This window comes from Eschrichtius robustus, chromosome 20, assembly GCF_028021215.1.
Source record: "Eschrichtius robustus isolate mEscRob2 chromosome 20, mEscRob2.pri, whole genome shotgun sequence".
In the NCBI taxonomy this organism is placed as follows: Eukaryota; Metazoa; Chordata; class Mammalia; order Artiodactyla; family Eschrichtiidae; genus Eschrichtius; species Eschrichtius robustus.
The window spans coordinates 21,679,420-21,701,551 of record NC_090843.1 but is presented as its reverse complement, the minus strand read 5'-3'; the positions used below and the strand labels follow the sequence as shown (position 1 = coordinate 21,701,551).

Sequence of the window (22,132 nt, the reverse complement as noted above, 5' to 3'; positions counted from 1 at the left end):
ATGTAAGAAACGGATAAGAATTCTTCTGAATGGTCCTGAGAACTAAAATTGAGACCAATGAGATGCCTCAATAAAACATATTCAGGTCTACCTAAAGAAGAACTATTGATCAGATCCATCTGGGGATGGAATGGGTCTCCTCAAGGGCTGGTGAATTCCCTGTCACCAACACTGTCAAGCAGACATGAGAAGACCACGTGGGAGGAACACTGCAGAGGGATATATGGGCGGATTACAAGCATCAGCTGGGCTGGCAGATCTTTAAGATACCCTTTTCCAAACCTAAAATTTTATCATAATTATTCAGTGAATTCTTCTCCTCACACTGCCCTCCACAACACCCAGTGCTATAGCTTTCTACTGGGGGGCCCAATTGCTCAAGTGAACCCTTCAAAATTGCCCTTGAATCTGCAAGGTAATGGCTCAAGCCCTAAAGCGTAGGCAAAGGCAGTGACGGTAGATCCAGCACTCATATTTATCGCTGCTTCCTCCCAAAGCACACTAAAATGAGAGTGTAAGAATTTAAAAGGCAAAAACAACAAAGCCAAGTCAATCTCCCTCTAAAACAAAAATATTCTGGACCCCGACCAACAGTCACTACTACCTCCCGTGGCCTGAGTTCTGCTTACTCAGAGCTAGTGACCTGCTCTGAAAAACTGAACTGATGTTTTAGGAAAAGAAGTTCACTTGACACGTCCAGGTTAGAGTCTCAGTGTTTCTCACCTTAACAATTTTGATAGGGCTCATGTCCATGCTTTGCTTGGTGTGTCCTCTCAGGAATGGAGGCTCTTCCTCAACCAGTTCAATCTCAAGGTCCTCATCTAAAAGTCCCCCGAAAGAAGAAGTAGCCAAAAAAAAAAAAGAGAGAAATGACCGACCGTTTTCACCAAAACAATACATTTCCACAGGCATCAGCAATCTTTATCAAAGATAGCTCCCAAGGTCAAAACTCTAATGCAGGTGACTGTTTCCCCCTCCGCCAGCCATTTCTAGGGCATTTGTGCCCCAGCCCAAGAACTGATCAGAGCTTTTTGCAAAAGAAGTTAAGCCTGTGGAAAAACGCTGTCTGACACTCTAAACGGCACTAAGGCATGTGCCATCCAACTTCATATGGAATAACTCCTAACCCACGATAGATTAGGGCAAAAAAATTTAGTTGGACAAATGGACAATACCAAAAGTTGACAAGGATGTGGAGCAACAGAAACTCACTTACACTTATGGTAGAAGTGTAAATTGGTACAAAAACTTTAGAAAACAATGTGGACTGCCTGGTAAAGTTGAATACACACATTTCCTACCACCCAGAAATTCTCCTCCTACATGTTTAGGAGAAAGAGATGGTCTTGCATATGTGAATTAAGAGACAAATACAGGAATTTCATAATAGAACTATTCATAAAGGTAAACAAAAAAACCGAGAAGACAGCCTATATGCCCATCAAAAGTAAAATGAGTAAATAACGGTAAATTTATATACAGAAAAACTCTACAGCAATGAAAACGAGCAAAAAATAACTATAAAAATCAACATAAAGGGACTTCCCTGGTGGTACAGTGGTTAAGAATCTGCCAGCCAATGCAGGGGACACAGGTTCAAGCCCTGGTCCAGGAAGATCCCACATGTCACGGAGCAACTAAGCCCGTGCGCCACAACTACTGAGCCTGCGCTCTAGAACCCGCGAGCCACAACTACTGAGCCCGTGCGCCACAACTACTGAAGCCCACGCACCTAGAGCCCGTGCGCCACAACAAGAGAAGCCACTGCAATGAGAAGCCCACTCACCGCAACGAAGAGTAGCCCCCACTCGCCACAACTAGAGAAAGCCCGTGCGCAGCAACAAAGACCCAACACAGCCAAAAATAAATAAATAAATTTAAAACAAAAAATCAACATAGATAAATATGGAAAGAATGATGGTGACTCAAAAAAAAAAAAAAAGTTCAAAAACAGACAAACTGAACAATACAATGTTTAGGGATAGATATATAGTAGATAGTAAAACGCTAAAGGAAAATAGGAAATAATTAACACAAAATTTAGAATGGTGGTTACCCAAAGGAGGAAGGAGGAAGATCTAATCAGAGAGTGGCATGTATGGGTTTCAAAGGTGCTGGTAGGTAAAGTTCTACTTAACTGGGTGGTAGGTACACAGATGTCCATTTGTTATTGTTATATAAACTATATACACTTTATTAAGGAATTTATTTCACAATTTTAAAAAATTGCCAATGGGCTAAGTCAAAAATTGTTCCAGGGCAACTCAGAGGTAATCTAGGCGGATCCAGGGTTTACAGAACAATTACTAAAATGTGAGATCAAATTCACTCCCCAAAATACAATTATGACTTTTTATATCCTAAAAACTGAATAAGCAACAAGTGTAACAATATATACACATTTATCAGAAAAATGAAGTTTTTTGCTTCCATCATAAGGAGACCCTTTTCCTTTGAGAGATAAGTGGTGAGACCCAAGGAACAAATGAGTTTAACCACTGGGTTAAACTACAAATAAACCCCATCCACGGCTCAACTTGCCAACTGTCCTCCCGATCCATTATCCTGCTCCATCTAAGTGGCTGGTTACCTTCTTCATCATCCACTTTAGGGAGAATGCCAGTCTCTTCATCAAAGTCTGGAAACTCTTCTTTGGAAAGGACATTGGCAGCAATCATCTAGCCAAAGGATAAAAGGAAGCATTTGTCACCTGCTAGATCAAAACTCTTCTTTTGTAAGAGAGTTAATACAGAGATTTCATGTAGGAAACCAAGGTTTTTTCCTCTGCTGACCCAGGATTGCAGGGCCTTGAACACCGTATATCCCATCCCTAGGGGGGCACGACAACGTGGTGCCCAAAAGCACAGCTCAAGGGTCTCATCCCCAGGATGTGTTATCTGCTCCTTCCCTTGACTCCATAGCATTTTGCACATTCCTTATTATGTAATATGTAAGCCTTCCCAGTTATTTGTTTCAATCTATCTCCTCCCCTGGAGAAGAGATCCTCAAGGGTTGGAACCATGATAGGTCCTCATAGCCCTAGCATCTGCACAGTGGCCTGGCCAACAGCGTTTTTACGTTTACTGACTAATGATGAGAACAAGAATGAACATTTACATAACACATAACACAGGCAGGCACTAACCTAAGAGCTTCACTTCTACCAACTCATTTAACCCCCACAATGTCACCACTGGCCCTGCTTTACAGATGGGGGCGTGGAGGCACAAAGAGGTAGTGTAACCTGGCTCAGGATCACAAGCTAGTAAGCGGCCTGAAGTCAGCCAAGCCATCATGCGCCAGCGCCCGCACTCCTCACACCATGCTACCTGCTGAATGACTACGTGGCCATAAGAGCAAACGGCCCCAACCTGCTTGATCTCCCACTTCTCCGGGTCAGAAATGCGGGTAAGGCGCTTGCGCTCCAGCGAGTCGTCCTCTACTTCAGGGGCACTGACGAGGGAGAGGTGGGTGGGTCTATCCGGATTCCTCATAGAGGTCTCCTCGTTGGTCTCCCCAACAAGATTTCGTCGTCGATTTGGGTTTAGATCTTCTCCAGTCTCTTGATCCACATCCTAAGGCACAAAAACAAGGGACATAGCCTACCTGCTGTCCTCTTATGTTTCCCTGGCCATCCGTTGTGGCAACAGGCTGGATATCTCACCTACCTTCATGCTCAAGCTGGTCTTGGTCCCAGTGAAGGACAGCACTTTGACCTTGACCCTCTGGCCTTTGCTCACCACATCAGCCACATTGGCCACACGGCCTTCCCGGCGGAGCTCAGAGATGTGCACCAGGCCTTCCCACCGTTTCCTGAGGGAGAGTCACACACGTCTGGAACATGCCTAAAATACTTTTTCCCCAACCGATTTCCACCCTTGTTGGAAATGAACAAAGGGAAATGGTCTTAAACTCAAGAGGAAAGTTCCAAGAAAGTGGCCAAACAATAAAATAGGATTACCACCCTCCCAGAGAAAAAGTTGGGGGCCGGGGGCAACAAATTCTCATCTGTCTCAACCAGCAAAAGGGCAGATCTCCCGAAGGCAGAAGAAGGAATAAATGGCTCTATGACATTTCAAATAAAAAGTCAACTTCTAACAACCTGATACAGTAATTTTTTAGAATGTGACAATCCCCAGTGATAAAAGAAATTCTGTCCTTCAGTGGTGTGAAAGAAGAGTACCAGCCATTACCTTAGTCCCTCCAGCTGCACAAAGCATCCAAACTGCATGATGCTGGTAACTTTGCCGTTGTAAACGTCCCCGATGGCGGGCTCTTCTGGGGGAGGGCGGTCCACATGCTTATCCCGCCATCTGTCCAGATTCCTCTCCCCATACTTGTCTCGGTCTTTCCGGTCTCTGGGGGGACTCTGACTTCTGCTCCTGGACCGATATCTAGACTTTCCCTTATTCCTCTCCCGGGTCCGGGAACGTGATCGAGAGCGGGACCGGTGTCTCCGCTTGTGGTCTCTATTGCGGTCTCGGTCTCGCTCGCGGTCTCGCTCTCGGCTCCGCTTCTTCTTCTTTGTCTTGTCCCTAACAAATCAACAAATACCTGTTTGAAAAAGAAACCAGCCCAATTCCATCTTTGCCCTCCCAAGCACCCAGCACAGTGCCATGTACATGGCAGGTACCCACTAAATGCTGAACTGAACCAGAGTTGCAATAACTATGACATCCCTGCAGGCCAATAAAGGAGGCCACAAACATATTTAGCCTCTTTCAACCTGGATTTCTATCTTCTGAACACCTCAGCATTTGCTGCATAAACATTCTCGACAGGGAGCAATGAAAATAGATGCAACAGTATGGTACGTGGCCAGTCTAGATTCTGTAAACTTGCCCAAAATTTTGCTTGGCTGGTCCACAATTCAACTATCACCATATCCTAAACTTCCAAAGGACAGGACGCTAGGGACAAACCGGTGCTCAGCGTCTCTGTGCTTCTCCTGGCCTGCTGCACTGGGCATCAAGGCCTCCAGTTCTTTCAGGACATCCACAGCGACTTTCACATCATCCTCATCCAGCATGGTCTACAGGGGCAGAGGCAGTCAAGTTAGGAGAAGAGGGGACAAGAAAAGTCACTCAAGAATCTGTACTTCAGGTACATCTACAAATCTAACACCCCCTACATTTCTGACCACTTATGTGAAGAAGCAGAGAGGACAGAGATTTCCAACACAACTTGAGATACAGGAAGAAGGAATGAGCAAAGGCTCCTGGAAATCATTTCTACACTTGGCAAATCCCCCTTGTCCTTAATACAAGCCTATGGAAGGCAATTAGATATCACCCTTCCCGTGAAAGCATGAAAGTGATGATTATAAACAGAAAATAGATGTCAAAATTTTTGAAAGGAACTCTCCCTCTACACTCCCTTCCCTCTTTCACCTGTTTTATTTTTTTTTCCATAGTTCTATTAGCTATCAGCTATATCGTATACTTACTTACTTGTGTATTGCCTGTCTCCTCCCCATTAGAGGAGTTTACGTGTTTATTTCCTGTCCCCACCCTAGTACTAAGATGTAATCTCCAAGAGAGCAGACACTTTAGTCTATTTTGTTCACCGCTGTACCCTGGTAGTTATAACAGTGCCTGGCACACAGTAGGTACTCAACAAATACTTGCTAAAATGAAATTTAAAAATCAAAACACTTTAAAAATAGGATCTTCTAATACGTAATAGAGGGGAAAAAAATCTAATTTCGCACATCAGGCATCTGTTCCAGAACCTTAAGTTGTTTCATACTTATTCCATATCCCTAATCACTGCTTTCCATAATTCCCAATCTCATTTCCCTAAAATATGGTTCTCTGAACCCTTTAACACTACTCTATACAGCAGTATGTGCTCAGGGAGGGACCAAACACTTTCACTTTGAAAAATATGTTACAGTGTAGACAAACTTAAAATTAATAACTAATGAGACAAAGAAAAGGGGTGAGAGGGGGGAAAATGCAGTTATAGTAGACATCCTCATCCTCTCATGGTAACAGTACCCGAACAGAAGGGTTGTCTGGTTGGCATAGGACTGGAAAGAGTTCCTTCAGCTTTTCTTTTTCAGTTTTGGGTTTAACAACTGGATCTTGTTTCATTAAAGCACATGAAGGGGTTAAAAAAAAAAAAAAAAAAGATATATTTAATACTCTTAGTGGTTAACAAAAGAACTTCAACATTAGATTTGCATCAAACTAAAACCAGAACATTTTCCTACATATTACTCACATACATTACTATAAACGTAATTCAATTTTCAAAAAAAAAAAAAAAAAAAACAACACTGATTACAAAACCCTTAACAAACTATCCCGGCGTGGCGGTGGGGAGTATGATTCAGTATTCATTTGATTGGTTATGTCTTATCATTTTAATTTTGTCTTAAGTCATTTGAAAATTTTACTAGAACATTTACTTGCTCAGCAGCTGCAGCAAGGGAAATAAACGCAATTTATAGGACGCTTACAATCTAAACTATTCTGGAGATGAAGCTTGGCTAGGAGCTCTGCTCACCTTTGCTTGTGGAAGGCTTCGTTGGAGGCCGCATGGTTTGTATGAGACGCAGCAAGTTACTAATAAGAGAATCCTTTGAAAAGAAACAACAAAAATTGTCAGCTCCTGGATCAGTGCTTAAAAACACTAAGAAAAGGGGTGTCCTTTAGAAAAGAGTGGTTATGCACCTGAATTTAGCTAACTGGGACAAATGAAGCATAGAGTGTCAACCTAATATGGCACGAACCTAGTAACATAGCCTTAGAGAAAGCTAGTATTTAGGACTCTTTGGGGGAAGTAATTTAGTTCCCGTCAACCATTTTATTTCCCATGGTTTAGAACTACCTCTCAAACCTAGACTCTTGCTTTTCACTTCCTGATTCACAGGACAAGAATGTAAATACCCATAAAGACTTAATAATGGTGGGCTTCCCTGGTGGCGCAGTGGTTGAGAGTCTGCCTGCCAATGCAGGGGACACGGGTTCGTGCCCTGGTCTGGGAGGATCCCGCATGCCGCGGAGCGGCTGGGCCCGTGAGCCACAATTGCTGAGCCTGCGCGTCTGGAGCCTGTGCTCCGCAACCAGGGAGGCCGCGGCGGTGAGAGGTCCGCGCACCGCGATGAGGAGTGGCCCCCGCTTGCCGCAACTGGAGAAAGCCCTCGCACAGAAGCGAAGACCCAACACAAGCCATAAATAAATAAACAAAAAAAATAATAATAATAATAAAAAATAATAATAATAATGGAAAGCCTGCCCCATTTTCCTAGAAAGGTGTCACAGGTAATTTGGTTACATTACCACTGCTTAGTGGCATGAAAACACCACACTTAATGGCTTACTTGATTGGCATGTACTACCAAAATTTAAATCCAACAGTGACATTGAAACAAAACAGGGGTCTCTACATACACATACCGTGAATTCTGCACCATTTTTGACCAGCGAAGCCTTAAAAGTATCAAAGGTGGTATTTTTCTCAGCAAGACTGATCACAAATTCAGCTGCAAATGAGAAAAGGGATTACAACAAGAATGGAGACTTGAGCAAGAAATCAGTTTCAAGTATGTTAAAAATAAAACCAGTTGGACTATCCAACAGTCATAAAAACCGACGACCACCATTCAGTAAGGGTAAAGAAAGAATTTAGACTACCAAGATTATCCATGTATATTCTAGTTAATTTTCATAAGTAAAAAGAAGAAATGGCTCATCAGGCCCTTGAGTGTATTTAAGGCAGGAAGACCCCCTTGTCCCAGATCACTGTACTCTCTTCATGAAACTGCTACGTATGTACTCCACCATATAGATTCTAGAGGCAACCACGTCCAAGAGCATGAGCCCATGTGCATGTGTACATGCGCGCACACATGGACACACGCACAAATAGGATGCTTTCTACAGTTTCTGAAAGGACACACCCGATCTATATATGAGGGCCAGGCAGCTGCTGGATGGTACAACATCAGAGTCGGTGAAAGACTCACTTGCCGGGCTTCCCTGGTGGCGCAGTGGTTGAGAATCTGCCTGCCAATGCAGGGGACACGGGTTCGAGCCCTGGTCCGGGAAGATCTCACATGCCGCGGAGCAGCTAGGCCCGTGAGCCGCAACTACTGAGCCTGTGCATTTGGAGCCTGTGCTCCCAACAAGAGAGGCCGCGATAGTGAGAGGCCCGCGCACCGCGATGAAGAGTGGCCCCCGCTTGCCGCAACTAGAGGAAGACCTTGCACAGAAACGAAGACCCAACACAGCCAAAAATAAATAAATTAATTAATTAATTAATTAAAAAAAAAAAAAAAAAAAGGCTCACTTGCCCCTCTCCCCCAAATTTTTCTCTACAAACCGGCCTAGTTTTAACATTTCTAATATTAGAACTATTAATTACGAGACTTTCAGGAGAAAAGTGCATTATGATAGGCTGAGATAATAAGCCTCACACTGTAAGTTCTACAAGAAAATTTTAATGATTTCATTTGGATTTTTTTTTTTTTTTTTTTTTTTGCCGCACCGCTCCGCTTATGAGATCTTAGTTCCCCGACCAGGGATTGAACCCGCATCCTTCGCAGTGAAAGCATGGAGTCCTAACCACTGGACCGCCAGCAAATTCCCTTCATTTGGATTTTAATCCTGAAAAAATAATAATAACATGGAAGATCTGGGTAGCTAACTTATAAACTGGTAACACCATACCATTTCCATGCTGAAATTTATGACATTAAGTGAAAGCCAGATGCCATCAGCTTTTTTTAAGTAACAAGTTAATAACAACAAGGTCAGTGGTTAAGACTTTTCAAACATCTTCTACATGCCAGGCACTAGGCTAAGTGTTTCACATAGGTTATCACCATGGGTCTCACAACAACCCTCATAGGTAGGTACCATTATTGTCCCTGTTTTACAGATGAGGAGGCTGAGGGTTCGAGACAGTGACTTACCCAATAATAATTGGTGGAGACAGGACTGGAATCCAGAAATCAGATTTCAGAGCCCAAATTCTTTAGAGAAATGTGGAGGGAGAACTAAGTCACATGGTGCTAGTCATACAATGCTCAAAAGAGCCAATCCTAAAGCAGTCAGCAGCATATTCATACTGCAGCCGTCATTAATGAGGATTTTTTTTTTAATTTTCAGAATTATATGAGGACATCATTAAATTAACTGAAGTATCAAAAACTGGATCAGTAATTAAAAACAAGCTCATTGTTGAAAACAGGAAAAACAATGAGACTGCTTTAAATGATAATACATCAAGGTCAAAATCAAAAGAATCAAGTCAACAAATAAAACACAAAAGAAGTAAATATATACCTTTTTGTTATTAAAACCAACTCTGGCAATTTAGTTTCATCAAAACAATATTGTCTATCACACTTGTCCAATATTAGTATTTTTAATGTTACTGGTTTTGTAATTCTGTGTTTAACAGTGTAATACTGTGATTTATAAGAAGAAATACATATTGGTCGCCATCCCTGGCATGGAGCTCCTAAAACCCTTGGAATTTCCTGAGTGCAGAGAGTAAGTTATCTTTTTTTTCTTATGTTCCTGAGATAAGCTTAGGAAAGCCCCTAGGTAACTAGGATGAGGGCTAGTTGCCAGGGAAACCAATCAGGAGATTAGAAGGCTGGAACTTTCAGCCCCAACCTGATCTCTGGGGAGGGGAGAGGGGCTGGAGATTGAGTTCAGTCATCAATGGCCAATGATTTAATCAACTGTGCCTATACAGTGAGGCCTCTATAAACACCCAAAAGGACAGGGTTTGGACAGCTTCCAGGTTGGTGAACACATGGAGATTCGGGGAGAGTGGGGCACTCAGAGAGCATGGAAGCTCCTCTCTCCTTGCCACATACCTTCTATTTAGCTGTTCCTGAGTTATATCTTTTTATAACAAACCAGTTAGGGACTTCCCTAGTGGCGCAGTGGATAAGAATCCGCCTGCCAATGCAGGGGACACGGGTTCGATCCCTGGCCCGGGAAGATCCCACATGCTGCGGAGCAACTAAGCCCGTGCGCCACAACTACTGAGCCCATGTGCTACAACTACTGAAGCCCATGCGCCTAGAGCCCATGTTCTACAACAACAGAAGCCACCGCAGTGAGAAGCCCGCGCACCACAACCAAGAGTAGCCCCCGCTCGCCACAACTAGAGAAAGTCCACGCGCAGCAACAAAAGACCCAACTCAGCCATAAATAAATAAATGAATATAATAAACCAGTTAGTAAAATGTTTCTCTGAGTTCTGTGAGCCACTCTAGTAAATTAATCAAACCCAAGGAGGGGGTCGCTGGAAGCTCAGATCTATAGCACCTGACAACTTGGACTTGCAAGTGGCCCTCGAAGGTGGGGGCGAGGCAGTTTTGGTCTCAATAACTTTTTGTTTCCTCTAAAAGGGGCTAAGGCATTAGAACAGGTAGTTCAAAAGAGAGAGAGAGAAACAATGTAAGCTCACTGACCAAGGGAATCTATCTTGTTCTCTACTGTATTCCTAAGCCCCTAGCTCAACAAAGGTTTGCTGAATGAAGGAACATATTACCCAGAGAGATAACAAACTGATGAGAATATCACCTCATTATTATCTAAAAGAGAAGACTGAGGAAAAATGACACAGGATAGGCACATCTTGATGGGAGGCAAGAGAAAAGTGAACTAAAATATACAGGTGCTATATACTAACCCTGTGAAGAACACAGTATCATACCTATTTCACAGATGAGAAACACAGCTTCACAGAAACTACATCTTACCCAAGATCACACATCTAACTTCCCTGACCCCTCTTTGGCATGCATGTGTCCCTTTCCTTCCATCCCTCCAATTGATGACTTCATCTTCATTTAGAAAACAGAACAGTCACATTGGAACTCTCTCCCTCATCTCCCTACACCAATCCCTAAATCCATCTGCATCTACAACCATATTCTGTCCTCCTTCCTGTTAAAATGGATGAAGCATCCCTGTACCTGTCAAAAAATCCCTCCACTCATGGTCTCGACCCCATCCATCCCTCTGCCTTCATAAGGACTCCGCCTGCCTGTGGCCTTAGCTGTAAGACCGCAGTCTTTTCCATTTTCTCAGTTTGGGTTCTCCCTGTATACAGTTTGTCCCAAGACGTCTAATGTTTGACAGACACTAGACACTGGTGCTTGAGAGATAGTATAAGCATGAATGGTCAAGAGCACAGTTAAAGCCACAGACTACAAAAGACCTGGATTCCAGACCTGGCTCACTCACATTTGATATGTGATCTTGAGGGGTGTTACTTAATTACTCGGAGCCTTGTTTCCTTAATCTATAAACAGATGATACTATCTCACAGAGTGGTATGAAAACCAAATAAGATAATGTAAGTAAAACACTGAGCATCATATCTGGCATGTAGTGAGAACCCAATAAGTGTCTGCCATGAATATCATCATCATCATCATGTGGCTCTACGTTGTTGTCGTTAACGCTGTTTAATTGCCTGTGGCTGAAAAAAAAAACAAAGCGATGGCCGCTCCAGGTTTCACTGACAGCTCTGGGAAATGGTTTCTAACAGCTCGGCCTGGAGGGCTCTCAAGAGGAGGCCACTGCCGCAGGTTGCCTGGGCCAAGTCTCTGACAAACAGATAGACTCACACGGACCCACACACTCGGTCCATCAATCCCCTTTCTCCTCCGCTTCCCTCAAGCCCAAACCCAGATGCCGCAGGGACGTCCGCGGACTCACCCAGATCCTTGTCGTTGATCCCCAAGTGATTGTCCAGCTCAGTGCAAACCTTCGACACTAAAGACAGATACTCGAGTTTGGCTAGTTCTTCCGCGGGGCCCAGCTCTGTTCCGGGTACGGCTCCCGCCGTGGCCACGGCCACCGCCATGGCTACGATTTGCCCCGGGCCCCTCACTGCCCGCCTTCGGAGCTACGGTACCCGCCGGGACCCCTCACTGCCGGCCTTCCGAGTTGCTCCCGCCCCGCTCCAGCTTCCTCTTCCGGGTCCGCGCCCCTCTCTTTTGTTTACGGTAAATTGATATCTCCAGGAGCTTCTCTTGGCGTTATCGGATGGATCATAGAGATCAGACAGGAAGTGCTTAAGGAAGGGACGGCTGAGTGGGTTACTCTGCACACAGGGAGGCGCCCTCTACAGGCCAACGAGCTTCTTGGCCCGCTCTCAGGCTCGGAAACGTTCATTCTCCACGAGCTTCCGCCCTATGTCGGCAGAGGGCGACCGGGGCCTGCGCAAGGGGATCTGGGGAAAGGGGGTCGCGACCTCCCCCCATCGAACTCCCCTCCACCCCGCCGAACCGCGCCTTAGAAGCCTTGAAAAAGGTACCCGAATTCAAGTATGGAAAAGGCAAGATTCGCTTTACAGCAGATCCCTATATTCCTGGGGCTTTGCTTCCACTTGGGTCATGACTATCTCAAGCGATTCTGTAACAAAACAGCAGGCGATGGAGTCTAGTTCTGTCATTAACTCATTTTACAGACGAAGAAACTGATACTTCCACTATCTAGCTGAGTGACCTTGGGCAAATTAATCGCTTGGGGCTTAGTTTTCTCATCTGTAAACTGGGATAATGTTGCTCTAACTAGGTTTAGGTGATGATCAAATGAGATAACTGTACAAGGAGCCTGACTCGTAGTAAACACACTACAAATGGCAGTTGCTATAATCCCAAAACTGAGACAATGGTCACCGTAAAGTCTGTCAAGCGTAGATCTCCTCAGTCTGAGACCCCAGAGAGCCACCTGGCCCCTCTCTTGTGAAAACCACTTCTCAACCCCCGATTTTCCGGATGCTAATACCCTCAGTCCTCTCAGAACTTGTTCCCCCAAATATCAGCTGTGCTGTGAACCCAAAGTCGATAACCTCAGGTCTCCCAGCTTCTGCTTCAGGCCCCCTTTTCCTATGTGACAGAGGTGAGGATTTTCCCACACCACACTGCTCTGCGTGATGAATGAGGAAACAGGGGCACCCCCAAGTGAGTGGCTGTCTCATCAAAAGGGATGAAATCAGACCCTTTTGCTTCTGGCTTCAGGCTACATTACACTGCTGCACCTTTGAACTCTGTTCCTCCAACATCTCACTGTGGACTAAAGAATTGCAGAGGGAGAAAACCCCAGAGCAGTAGCTCTCACTGCTTCCAAGAGCTCCATGTTTCCACGTTCGTAAGGAATTAGTACTGTACCCTCTGCATTCTTCCCACTCCCCCTTTCTCTTCCTCCTTTCCCCCATGAATGGGATGGAAAATCCTGCCCTTGATTCAGTGAGCTCAACTTGCCAGCTTGGAGTTATGATACCTGGGGCTTATTCCATTGAATTCTTTTCTTTGTGTTTCTTTGCCTTTCAAAATATATATAAATTAATGTTCTGCTTTCCTCCAATATTTAACTGGATGGGAAAAAAAACGTGGAGTTTGTTTTGTTTTAAAAGCTCTGTGGGGGCTTCCCTGGGGGCGCAGTGGTTGGGAGTCAGCCTGCTGGTGCGGGGGACACGGGTTCGGGCCCTGGTCTGGGAGGATCCCGCATGCCGCGGAGCAGCTGGGCCCGTGGGCCACGACTGCTGGGCCTCCGCGTCTGGAGCCTGTGCTCCGTAGCAAAAGGAGGCCTCGGTAGTGAGAGGCCCGCGCACCGCGATGAGGAGTGGCCCCCGCTTGCCGCAACTGGAGAGAGCCCTCGCACGGAGACGGAGACGAAGACCCAACGCAGCCAAAAATAAAAATAAATAATTAATTAATTAATTAATTAAAAAAACAAAAACAAACAAACAAACAAAAGCTCTGTGGGAAAAAGGGCTATAGAACCATAACATGTAGTAGTGGTAGCAGTGCTATAAGAACTTTTTGAATTATTTGGGAATTACTGAACACACATCTCAATAGTAAATATTAACAACAAAACTGACTAAATTTTATTTGCATATGCCATTAAGTACACGTTTTCAGAAGTCAAAGTTTTTTATGCAATACACATATATTCTGTAATACCAAGGGATTTTTTTTTTTTAAGCCATCGGAAAACAACAAATACATAGATACTGATAAATTGACAACCCAAACACAGATGCACACGGAATGCTCCTCTCTCTCCCCATGAAAGACACTGGACCAAATGCAGTTCAAAAGTGAGTTCATGGCGGGGAGGGATAAATTGGGAGATTGGGATTGACGTATACACACTACTATAAAATTGATAACTAATAAGGACCTACTGTATAGCACAGGGAACTCTACTCAATACTTTTTAATGGCCTATATGGGAAAAGAATCTAAAAAAGAGCAGATATATGTATATATATAATTGATTCACTTTGCTGTACACCTGAAACTAACACAACATTGTAAATCAACTATACTGCAATAAAAAAATTTTTTTTTAAAAAGTGAGTTCATTCTTACAAGGATATATTTAGAGCACAGGAAATATAGCCAATATTTTATAATAACTATAAATGGAGTATAACCACTAAAAATTGTGAATCACTATGTTGTACATCTGAAACATATAATAATGTACATCAACTATACCTCAATAAAAAATAAAATTAGGGCTTCCCTGGTGGCGCAGTGGTTGAGAATCTGCCTGCTAATGCAGGGGACATGGGTTCGAGCCCTGGTCTGGGAAGATCCCACATGCCGCGGAGCAACTGGGCCCGTGAGCCACAACTACTGAGCCTGCGCGTCTGGAGCCTGTGCTCCGCAACAAGAGAGGCCACGATAGTGAGAGGCCCGCGCACCGCGATGAAGAGTGGCCCCCGCTCGCCGCAACTAGAGGAAGCCCTCGCACAGAAACGAAGACCCAACACAGCCAAATAAATAAATAATAATTAAAGGTGCTAATAATTTTTTTAAAAAATAAATAAAATTAAAATAAGTTTTTAAAGTGAATTCATTCTGGGAATTCCCTGGCGGTGCAGCGGTTAGGACTCAGCACTTTCACTGCCGAGAGCCTGGGTTCAATCCCTGGTCAGAGAACAAGGATCCCACAAGTGGAGCTGCACAGCCAAAAAAAAAAAAAAAAGTGAATTCATTCTCATTGTCCTTTGGATATATTTTTAAATATTATACCAGATGTAATTAATTGCCTGTTATTATTATATTGCTTTCCTTGGACAGCCTCCATGTGACCCCTTTAATACAGCTGTTGATAGTTCCCATTAAATAATCTACCTTCACAAAACAATATTTAAAATATCGAGGGACTTCCCTGGTGGTCCAGTGGTTAAGACTCCAAGCTTCCACTGCAGGGGGCACAGGTTCCATCCCTGGTCGGGGAACTAAGATCCCACATGCCATGTGGTGTGGCCAAAATAAATAAATTAAAAAATAAAATAAAAGACTGAAACAAATAGCTTATGCTTAATCACTACCACCACCCATGATGGACAAGAAATATTTTCCCACCGCCCTCCTGTAGTAACAAGGGCTTTGCTTTTATGCCTGTTCCTAGACTGACGCATGTGTTCAACCCTAACCACCTCCCACATTATTTCTGTTTTGTCCCAGAGACTGGTCCCAGCTTCTGGCATTGGGGTAAGAACTTGGGGGTTGGGGGAAAGTAGGTAGCAGAGAAGAAAGTCTTGAACCTCTTCGCAACCCTAGATTGGATGGGTGGAAAGCAGAAATAATCTACATGTGTGTAGCTGAAAGATGGCATCCTCAGGGAAGTTGGTGAGAAAAATCACAGGACTTCCTGTCACCAAAACAAAATGGTAGGCCTTCCCTGGTGGCACAATGGTTAAGAATCTGCCTGCCAATGCAGGGGACACGGGTTTGATACCTGGTCCAGGAAGATCCCACGTGCCTCAGAGCTACTAAGCCTGTGCGTCGCAACGCCTGAGCCTGCGCTCTAGAGCCCGCGAGCGACAACTACTGAGCCCGCGTGCCACAACTACTGAAGCCCGTGTGCCTAGAGCCCGTGCTCTGCAACAAGAGAAGCCACCGCAATAAGCCCGCGCACCGCAACGAAGAGTAGCTCCCACTCGCCACAACTAGAGAAAGCCCGCACACAGCAACGAAGACCCAAAACAGCCAAAAATTGAAAAATTAATAAATAAATTTATTTTAAGAAAAAGAGAGAGAGTGAGAGAAGCCACTGCAATGAGAAGCCCGTGCACTGCAACGAAGAGTAGCCCCCGCTTGCCACAACTAGAGAAAGCCCGCGCGCAGCAACGAAGACCCAATGCAGCCAAAAATTATTAATTAATTAATTTAATTTAATTTAATTTAATTAATTTTTTAAAATGGTGTTGCTGCAACCAAGAGAGTCCTGACTTTTTCTGCTGGGACCTCAGGGGAAACAGCTCTGCTCTGGAAGGCAAAATCAGAATGATTTGCTTCTAAGCATGTAACTGCCACTCAACTGTTGTTATTAATGCAGGGAGAGTTCAGAAAAAAATGGCACCTACTTCACTGCTCCACTGGGGCCCTGACCCAACCGAAGACTCTGGGAACCAACCGAAAGTCATTGGTGGGAACGGCTTGAGCCCTTTCATCCGAGGCTCTCGCTGAGAGGGACGGGACCCCAGAGAGAGTGAAGTAGTGAAACACCCCTCATTTTTTACTCTTTCTCCCCAAATTCTTCTCCAAATTTGAATCAATTCATCAAACATGTATTGAACATCTACTTCGTGCACAGGCACTGTGGTGGGATCTAGAAAGGATCATTAGGGGTCAGAAAGGCAGTAGAAAACCATCAAGGAAGAACTAGAATATTCTTAATACCATATACGTGACTGGGGGCAGAGCTGTGTTTATTAGTCTGGTCTGTCTGCTGCCTAAACATAAGGGCAGGTGATTGGAAGACAAAAAACAAAGCACGCTTGCTTCTGGTCCTCTGAGGTCAGCTCGGGGGAGGGAAGGGGGCAGACGGGGCCAGGACCATCTCAGAGGGCCATTCCTCCTCTTGTAATCCTTTATTTGTCTGCCTTATCTTACGATGCTCAAGCACAGCCTCAATTTCGCCCCAAATGTCCCTGACCTAAAATTTCCCCTCCTCTTAGGCTATCAACCTGCCATCATTAATAATGGATGCTATGAGCTCTAAATTCTCCAAAGTTTTATATTATTAGGCAAAAAAATTCCTTCTTAACAGACTTTTCCTTTTTTGTCACAGTTAAGTTTCCTCTTTTCTCTCTCACTTTAAGGGCTGTCTTTAAAATGTCAGGGGGAAAAAAAAAAATCAGACACCCAGACACCCTTAGGATGTGAACTTGTTAAGAGAATTTATTCCCCCACCTCTACCTCCTCATCGTCTGTGGAAAAGGTAAGAAATTTTCACATATTTATTTATTAGTTAATCATCTTTAAGTGACCCTGCTTCGGGATGTAGTGGATATTTCATAGACTTCATTTAAGTTGGTTTTCTTTAAAAAGAAATTTTGGGGGGGACTTCCCTGGTGGCACAGTGGCTAAGACTCCACACTACCAATGCAGGGGGCCCGGGTTCGATCCCTGGTCAGGGAACTAGATCCCACATGCATGCCACAACTAAGAAACCTGCCTGCCGAAACTAAGACCTGGTGCAACCAAATAAATAAATAAATATTTTTTCAAAAAAGAGAGAAGAGAGGGAAAAAAAAGGCAAGGAAGCCACTTAGGAGATCAGCATATGGCAGGATTTAAAACTTTAAAAAAAAAAAAAAGAAAAGAAAAAATTTTAAGTCAATATTACAAGCCTAGGTGACAAAGTGACAAGTTACACTGAGCTTTTTTTTTTTTCTCTAGTGATACTTAGCCCCGACTTCTGGGAGCAGGGTATTTTTGTAGCCTCTGGTTTCTCTTTGAGGTCATTCTTTAGTAACTTGAGGCTTTCCTCAGGAGAGATGCAAAAAACAAGGCAAACCAAGAAGTATGTTGATAGGAAAAGAGCAGAGAAAAGAGGAGCTGGCCTTCTGTTTGCAAGTCAGGCATGTAAACAGCCGCCCAGTTAGCTCCGGGCCAAAGGTCTGTGTTAATCTGCACACTTGCCACTAACTCCAAAGACACTGCTCCTTCGGAAACTCCATTTCTTCCCCCAAGAAAAGAAGGATGACTTCCCAGCATGCCCTCCATCCCAAATCTGAGAGTGTCCGGCAGAGCAAGCCATGAGGGACTTCTCCCCGGGCTCTCCAGGCCCTGAGCCTCAAAAGAGCTTTGGTGGTAGCAATAGCTGCTGCCCTGGTGCCGAAATAGCTGCCTCTCTGTCCTGGGATTATAGTCATTATGGTGATTGATGCCTCCATAGTGAAAATTAGCAATCTGGTGAGGTAACTAAAAATGAATGCATCTCTTCCTAGGGTTCACTCCACCCAGCTGAGCCACCAAGTAAAACCAGCACATGGGGCAATTAGGAAGCCAGCTCTTGCTTTCAAGGCCCAGAAGAAAGAGACAGAGTTCAGGGCCCCAGCTTCCCTGCCTGCTTCAGTAATGATCACAAATCCTAATAAGCATCCCCTTTGCCTCTCAATAGTGCCCCTGGTCTGTCCTCCATAAACACCAACCTGTGGTTTCACCTTTCAAAAAAAGTCATTTGCTCCACACAACAACATCTTACCCTCTTTTGCTGCAAAGTGGCTGAGGGAGAGGAAGGAGGGAAGTGAGGATAAACTTTTATCACATAGGTTTGTGTGGGGCAAAGATATTCTTTCTTCTTAGTCATATATTTGCTTTTATTTTTTTTTTGGCCGCGCTGCTCAGGTTGCAGGATCTTGTTTCCCAGACCAGCGATCGAACCCGTGCCCCCTTGCAGTGGAAGCGCAGAGTCCTAACCACTGGACAGCCAGGGAATTCCTGCATATATTTGCTTTTACATGACCCAGAAAGACTCTGATCTTCCCTAACTCTCAAATAGTGGTGTGAGTAGAACTTATCTGAAAATTTTTGCAAGATATGGAGATCCCATATTGATTGATCAACTTCCCTACTGAGCACATGCAGAAATCCCCATCCTGTTTTATACCCATGGACTTGGACCTGATGGGACTTCATGTTTGACAAGGATTGATTGGGGTCACGCCGTCAGCTACTTGCATATTTGGATTTAAATGCAGTTTCAATCACTTGTACTTCTCATGAAGTTTTAGAGTTAGAAGGGATTTAAGAGATAATGTAATCAAATCCATTCATTAGATGCCATCTTTATTTGAAATGGTTCTACTCCCCTGACCTCAATATCTGAAATTCCTCTCTCTAACCCAATGTATCCTTTCTACCACTGGACCTCCTCTTAATTTTCATGGTGTCTCTAAATCTTTCATCTATCCTTTCTTCCAATCTATCACCATTCTTTTTCACTTATATTCCCTCAACCATTTTGATGTTCACAAATGTCAAGGAATCCCTCCCTCCATTGGTTTTTCACTGTTCTTATTTTGCCAGCCCCGAGTGGCTCCTGTTGCCCTGTTTCTTCCTTCCCACACTGCTGGGTATTGCTGGAGAAAGTCCCAAGGTCACATTGGTTCAACACAGTTTAAATTCATAATCTTGAACCTCACCTGGGCCTCACTTGGGCTCTTCTGGACAGTGGTTTTCCATTCAGTGTGACTCAGGATATCCCAACTCTCCCAAAGTCCCAAACTCACCCCCACCACCATCATTCTCAGAAGACTTCACCTCCTACTTACAGGGAAGATGGAGGTCATTCAAGACTACCCTCCCGGGAATTCCCTGGCGGTCCAGGGTTTAGGACTCCACGCTTTCATGGCCAAGGGCCCGGAAAAAAAAAAAAGACTTCCCTCCCATCCCCACCCTCACTTCCATCTCAGAATAAGTCCATCCCTTCACCTGAGGTTTCTTTCTGTCTCCAGGAACATACCCCTTCTCCTCCTCAAAGCTCATGCCTCCACCATGCTCTCTTCATCTCATCCTCTCCATTGACAACCTCTCTGCTCTCTTGCATCCTTACCTCTTCTCTCTCCTTGTTTCTTACCCTCTTGCTACAAACATGTTGAAGTCCCCACCAACCTAAAAATAGGAAATCTTTGGGGCTTCCCTGGTGGCGCAGTGGTTAAGAATCCACCTGCCAATGCAAGGGACATGGGTTCAAGCCCTGGTCTGGGAAGATCCCACGTGCCGCGGAGCAACTAAGCCCCTGCGCCACTACTGAGCCTGTGCTCTAGAGCCCACGAGCCACGACTACTGAGCCCTCATGCCACAACTACTGAAACCTGAACGCCTAGAGCCCGTGCTCCACAACAAGAGAAGCTGCCGCAATGAGAAGCCCACGCACCGCAATGAAGAGTAGCCCCCGCTCGCCTCAACTAGAGAAAGCCTGTGCGCAGCAGTGAAGACACAACCCAGCCAAAAATAAAAATAAATAAAATAAATTAATTTTTTTTTTCAAAAGGAAATCTTTTCTCTATCTGCTTTCACTCAACCTACTCTCCTTATCTGTTTCCTGATACAACCAGAGCTCTGGGAAAAGTAAACTGTACTCAAATCTCTCTGTTCCGCCTCCTCCCACCTGCCCCCTTGTCCAACTTATCCCCTCAACCCCTGACCATTTGCTTCCACCTTCATGATGTTATTCATTTATGCATTCATTCATTCAACAGATATGTATTGAGAACCCACTCTGTGCCAGTCATTGTTGAAACTCCCCTCTCAGAGAGTTTACCAGTTACCTCCTAATCCAGTGATTCTCAAATTTTGCTGCACGTTGGAATCATCTGGGATCTTTTTAAAATACTGATGTCTGGGTTTCACTCCACGATATTCTGAGTTCACTGGTCTGGGTGTGACCGGGGCATCAGGATTTTTTAATGCTTCTTGGGTGATTCTAATGTGTAGCGAAGTTTGGGAACCACTTCCCTAATCCCCTAATGCAAGGTTTCTCAACCTCAGCGCTACTGACCTTTTGGGCACGGATCATTCTTTGCTGGTGGTGGGGTTTTCCTATGCACTATAGATGATTTAGCAGCGTCCCTGGCCTCTACCTACTAGATGCCAATAGCATCCTCTGCCCCCCTCGTGACAACCAAAAATGTCTCCAGAGATTGCCAAATGTCCCCTGAGGGGCAAAACCAACCCTGGTTGAGGGCCACTGCCCTAATGTCTTCAATTCTCATACTCCTTGATATGTGGATAGCATCTTGAAACCCCTCCTTCAGGAGACTACCCTTAATTTGGCTTTCACCACAGTGCACTCTCTGATTCATTATGCAAGGATACAGTGATATTCAAAGCATGTTATAGGGTGGATATAGGAGTTGCTCATGTGTCTTTTGCTCACCTCTTATTGGCTACTTATCTACAAGGCAGATGAGTAATGTAACCTTTATTGTGGGCAGCCACATGTCTAGCTAAGTCTGGGATTCTGGTCCTGTAGTTTGTTTGTTTGTTTTTTGGCTGCACCGCGCAGCTTGCGGGATCTTAGTTCCCAGACCAGGGATTGAACCCGGCCATGGCAGTGAAAGCACTAATCAGTAGGCAACTCCCCCAATTCTGTTCCTATAGTACTTTCAGGTCCTGCCTTTTTCCCATTCTCCCCCCTTCCCTGCTGGAAGTACAGATGTGATAGTGTTGAGTCATATTGGACCATATGAACAAGGTCATGACCCTAGGGTTCATAGAGCAAAAGGGTAGAAGGATCCTAAGTCTCTGACCTCCCACAGACACCACTCCAGCCCTAGACTCCTCACTCCCGAATTCTTTTTTTTTTTTTTTAATATTTATTTATTTATTTGGTTGCTCCAGGTCTTAGCTGTGGCTCGCCGGCTCCTTAGTTGCGGCATGCATGTGGGATCTAGTTCCCTGACCAGGGATCGAACCAGGGCCCTGTGCATTGGGAGGGTAGAGTCTTATCCACCAGGGAAGTCCCACTCCTGAATTATTACATGAGAAAGAAATACACTTCTGTCTGGTTTAAACTACCATATTTGGGTGTCACTGTTATATCAGTTGAACCCACGTCCTAATGAATACAGATCAAATCAAGTTCAACTATCACTTCTGGCAACACTCGGATCTCTATCTCCAGCCCCTGCAACTCTCAAACTCTACTCCCCTATTTCGGTTACCTATTGGAAGCTCCAGCTGGATAACCAATTAGGATCCTAAGCTCAGTATATTTAAAACCAAAAGCATCATTCTTTTGGTTTCCCAAAACTAACACTAATTGCCATTTTCCCTAATGCTGCTTAAAAGGCATCCTATTCTCCAAGTCATCCAGGCTCCAAATCTGCGATGCCTGCC

General features: G+C 44.5%; 1 protein-coding gene across 1 annotated transcript in view; it reads right to left on the bottom strand.

Annotated features, from left to right (window-relative positions):
* The window catches only part of DHX8 (DEAH-box helicase 8), a 28,013-nt gene extending 15,982 nt beyond the window's left edge, over window positions 1–12,031 (bottom strand). Inside the window, exons 1-10 of the mRNA XM_068529750.1 lie at window positions 11,694–12,031; window positions 7,404–7,489; window positions 6,511–6,583; window positions 6,000–6,085; window positions 4,923–5,032; window positions 4,194–4,535; window positions 3,669–3,813; window positions 3,372–3,575; window positions 2,591–2,678; window positions 724–821 (exon numbers count right to left, since the gene is read on the bottom strand). Coding sequence (XP_068385851.1) covers window positions 724–821; window positions 2,591–2,678; window positions 3,372–3,575; window positions 3,669–3,813; window positions 4,194–4,535; window positions 4,923–5,032; window positions 6,000–6,085; window positions 6,511–6,583; window positions 7,404–7,489; window positions 11,694–11,841 — 1,380 coding nt within the window. The 5' untranslated portion in view covers window positions 11,842–12,031. The remainder of the gene's footprint in view (window positions 1–723; window positions 822–2,590; window positions 2,679–3,371; window positions 3,576–3,668; window positions 3,814–4,193; window positions 4,536–4,922; window positions 5,033–5,999; window positions 6,086–6,510; window positions 6,584–7,403; window positions 7,490–11,693) is intronic.
* Between the last annotated feature and the right edge of the window lie 10,101 nt (window positions 12,032–22,132).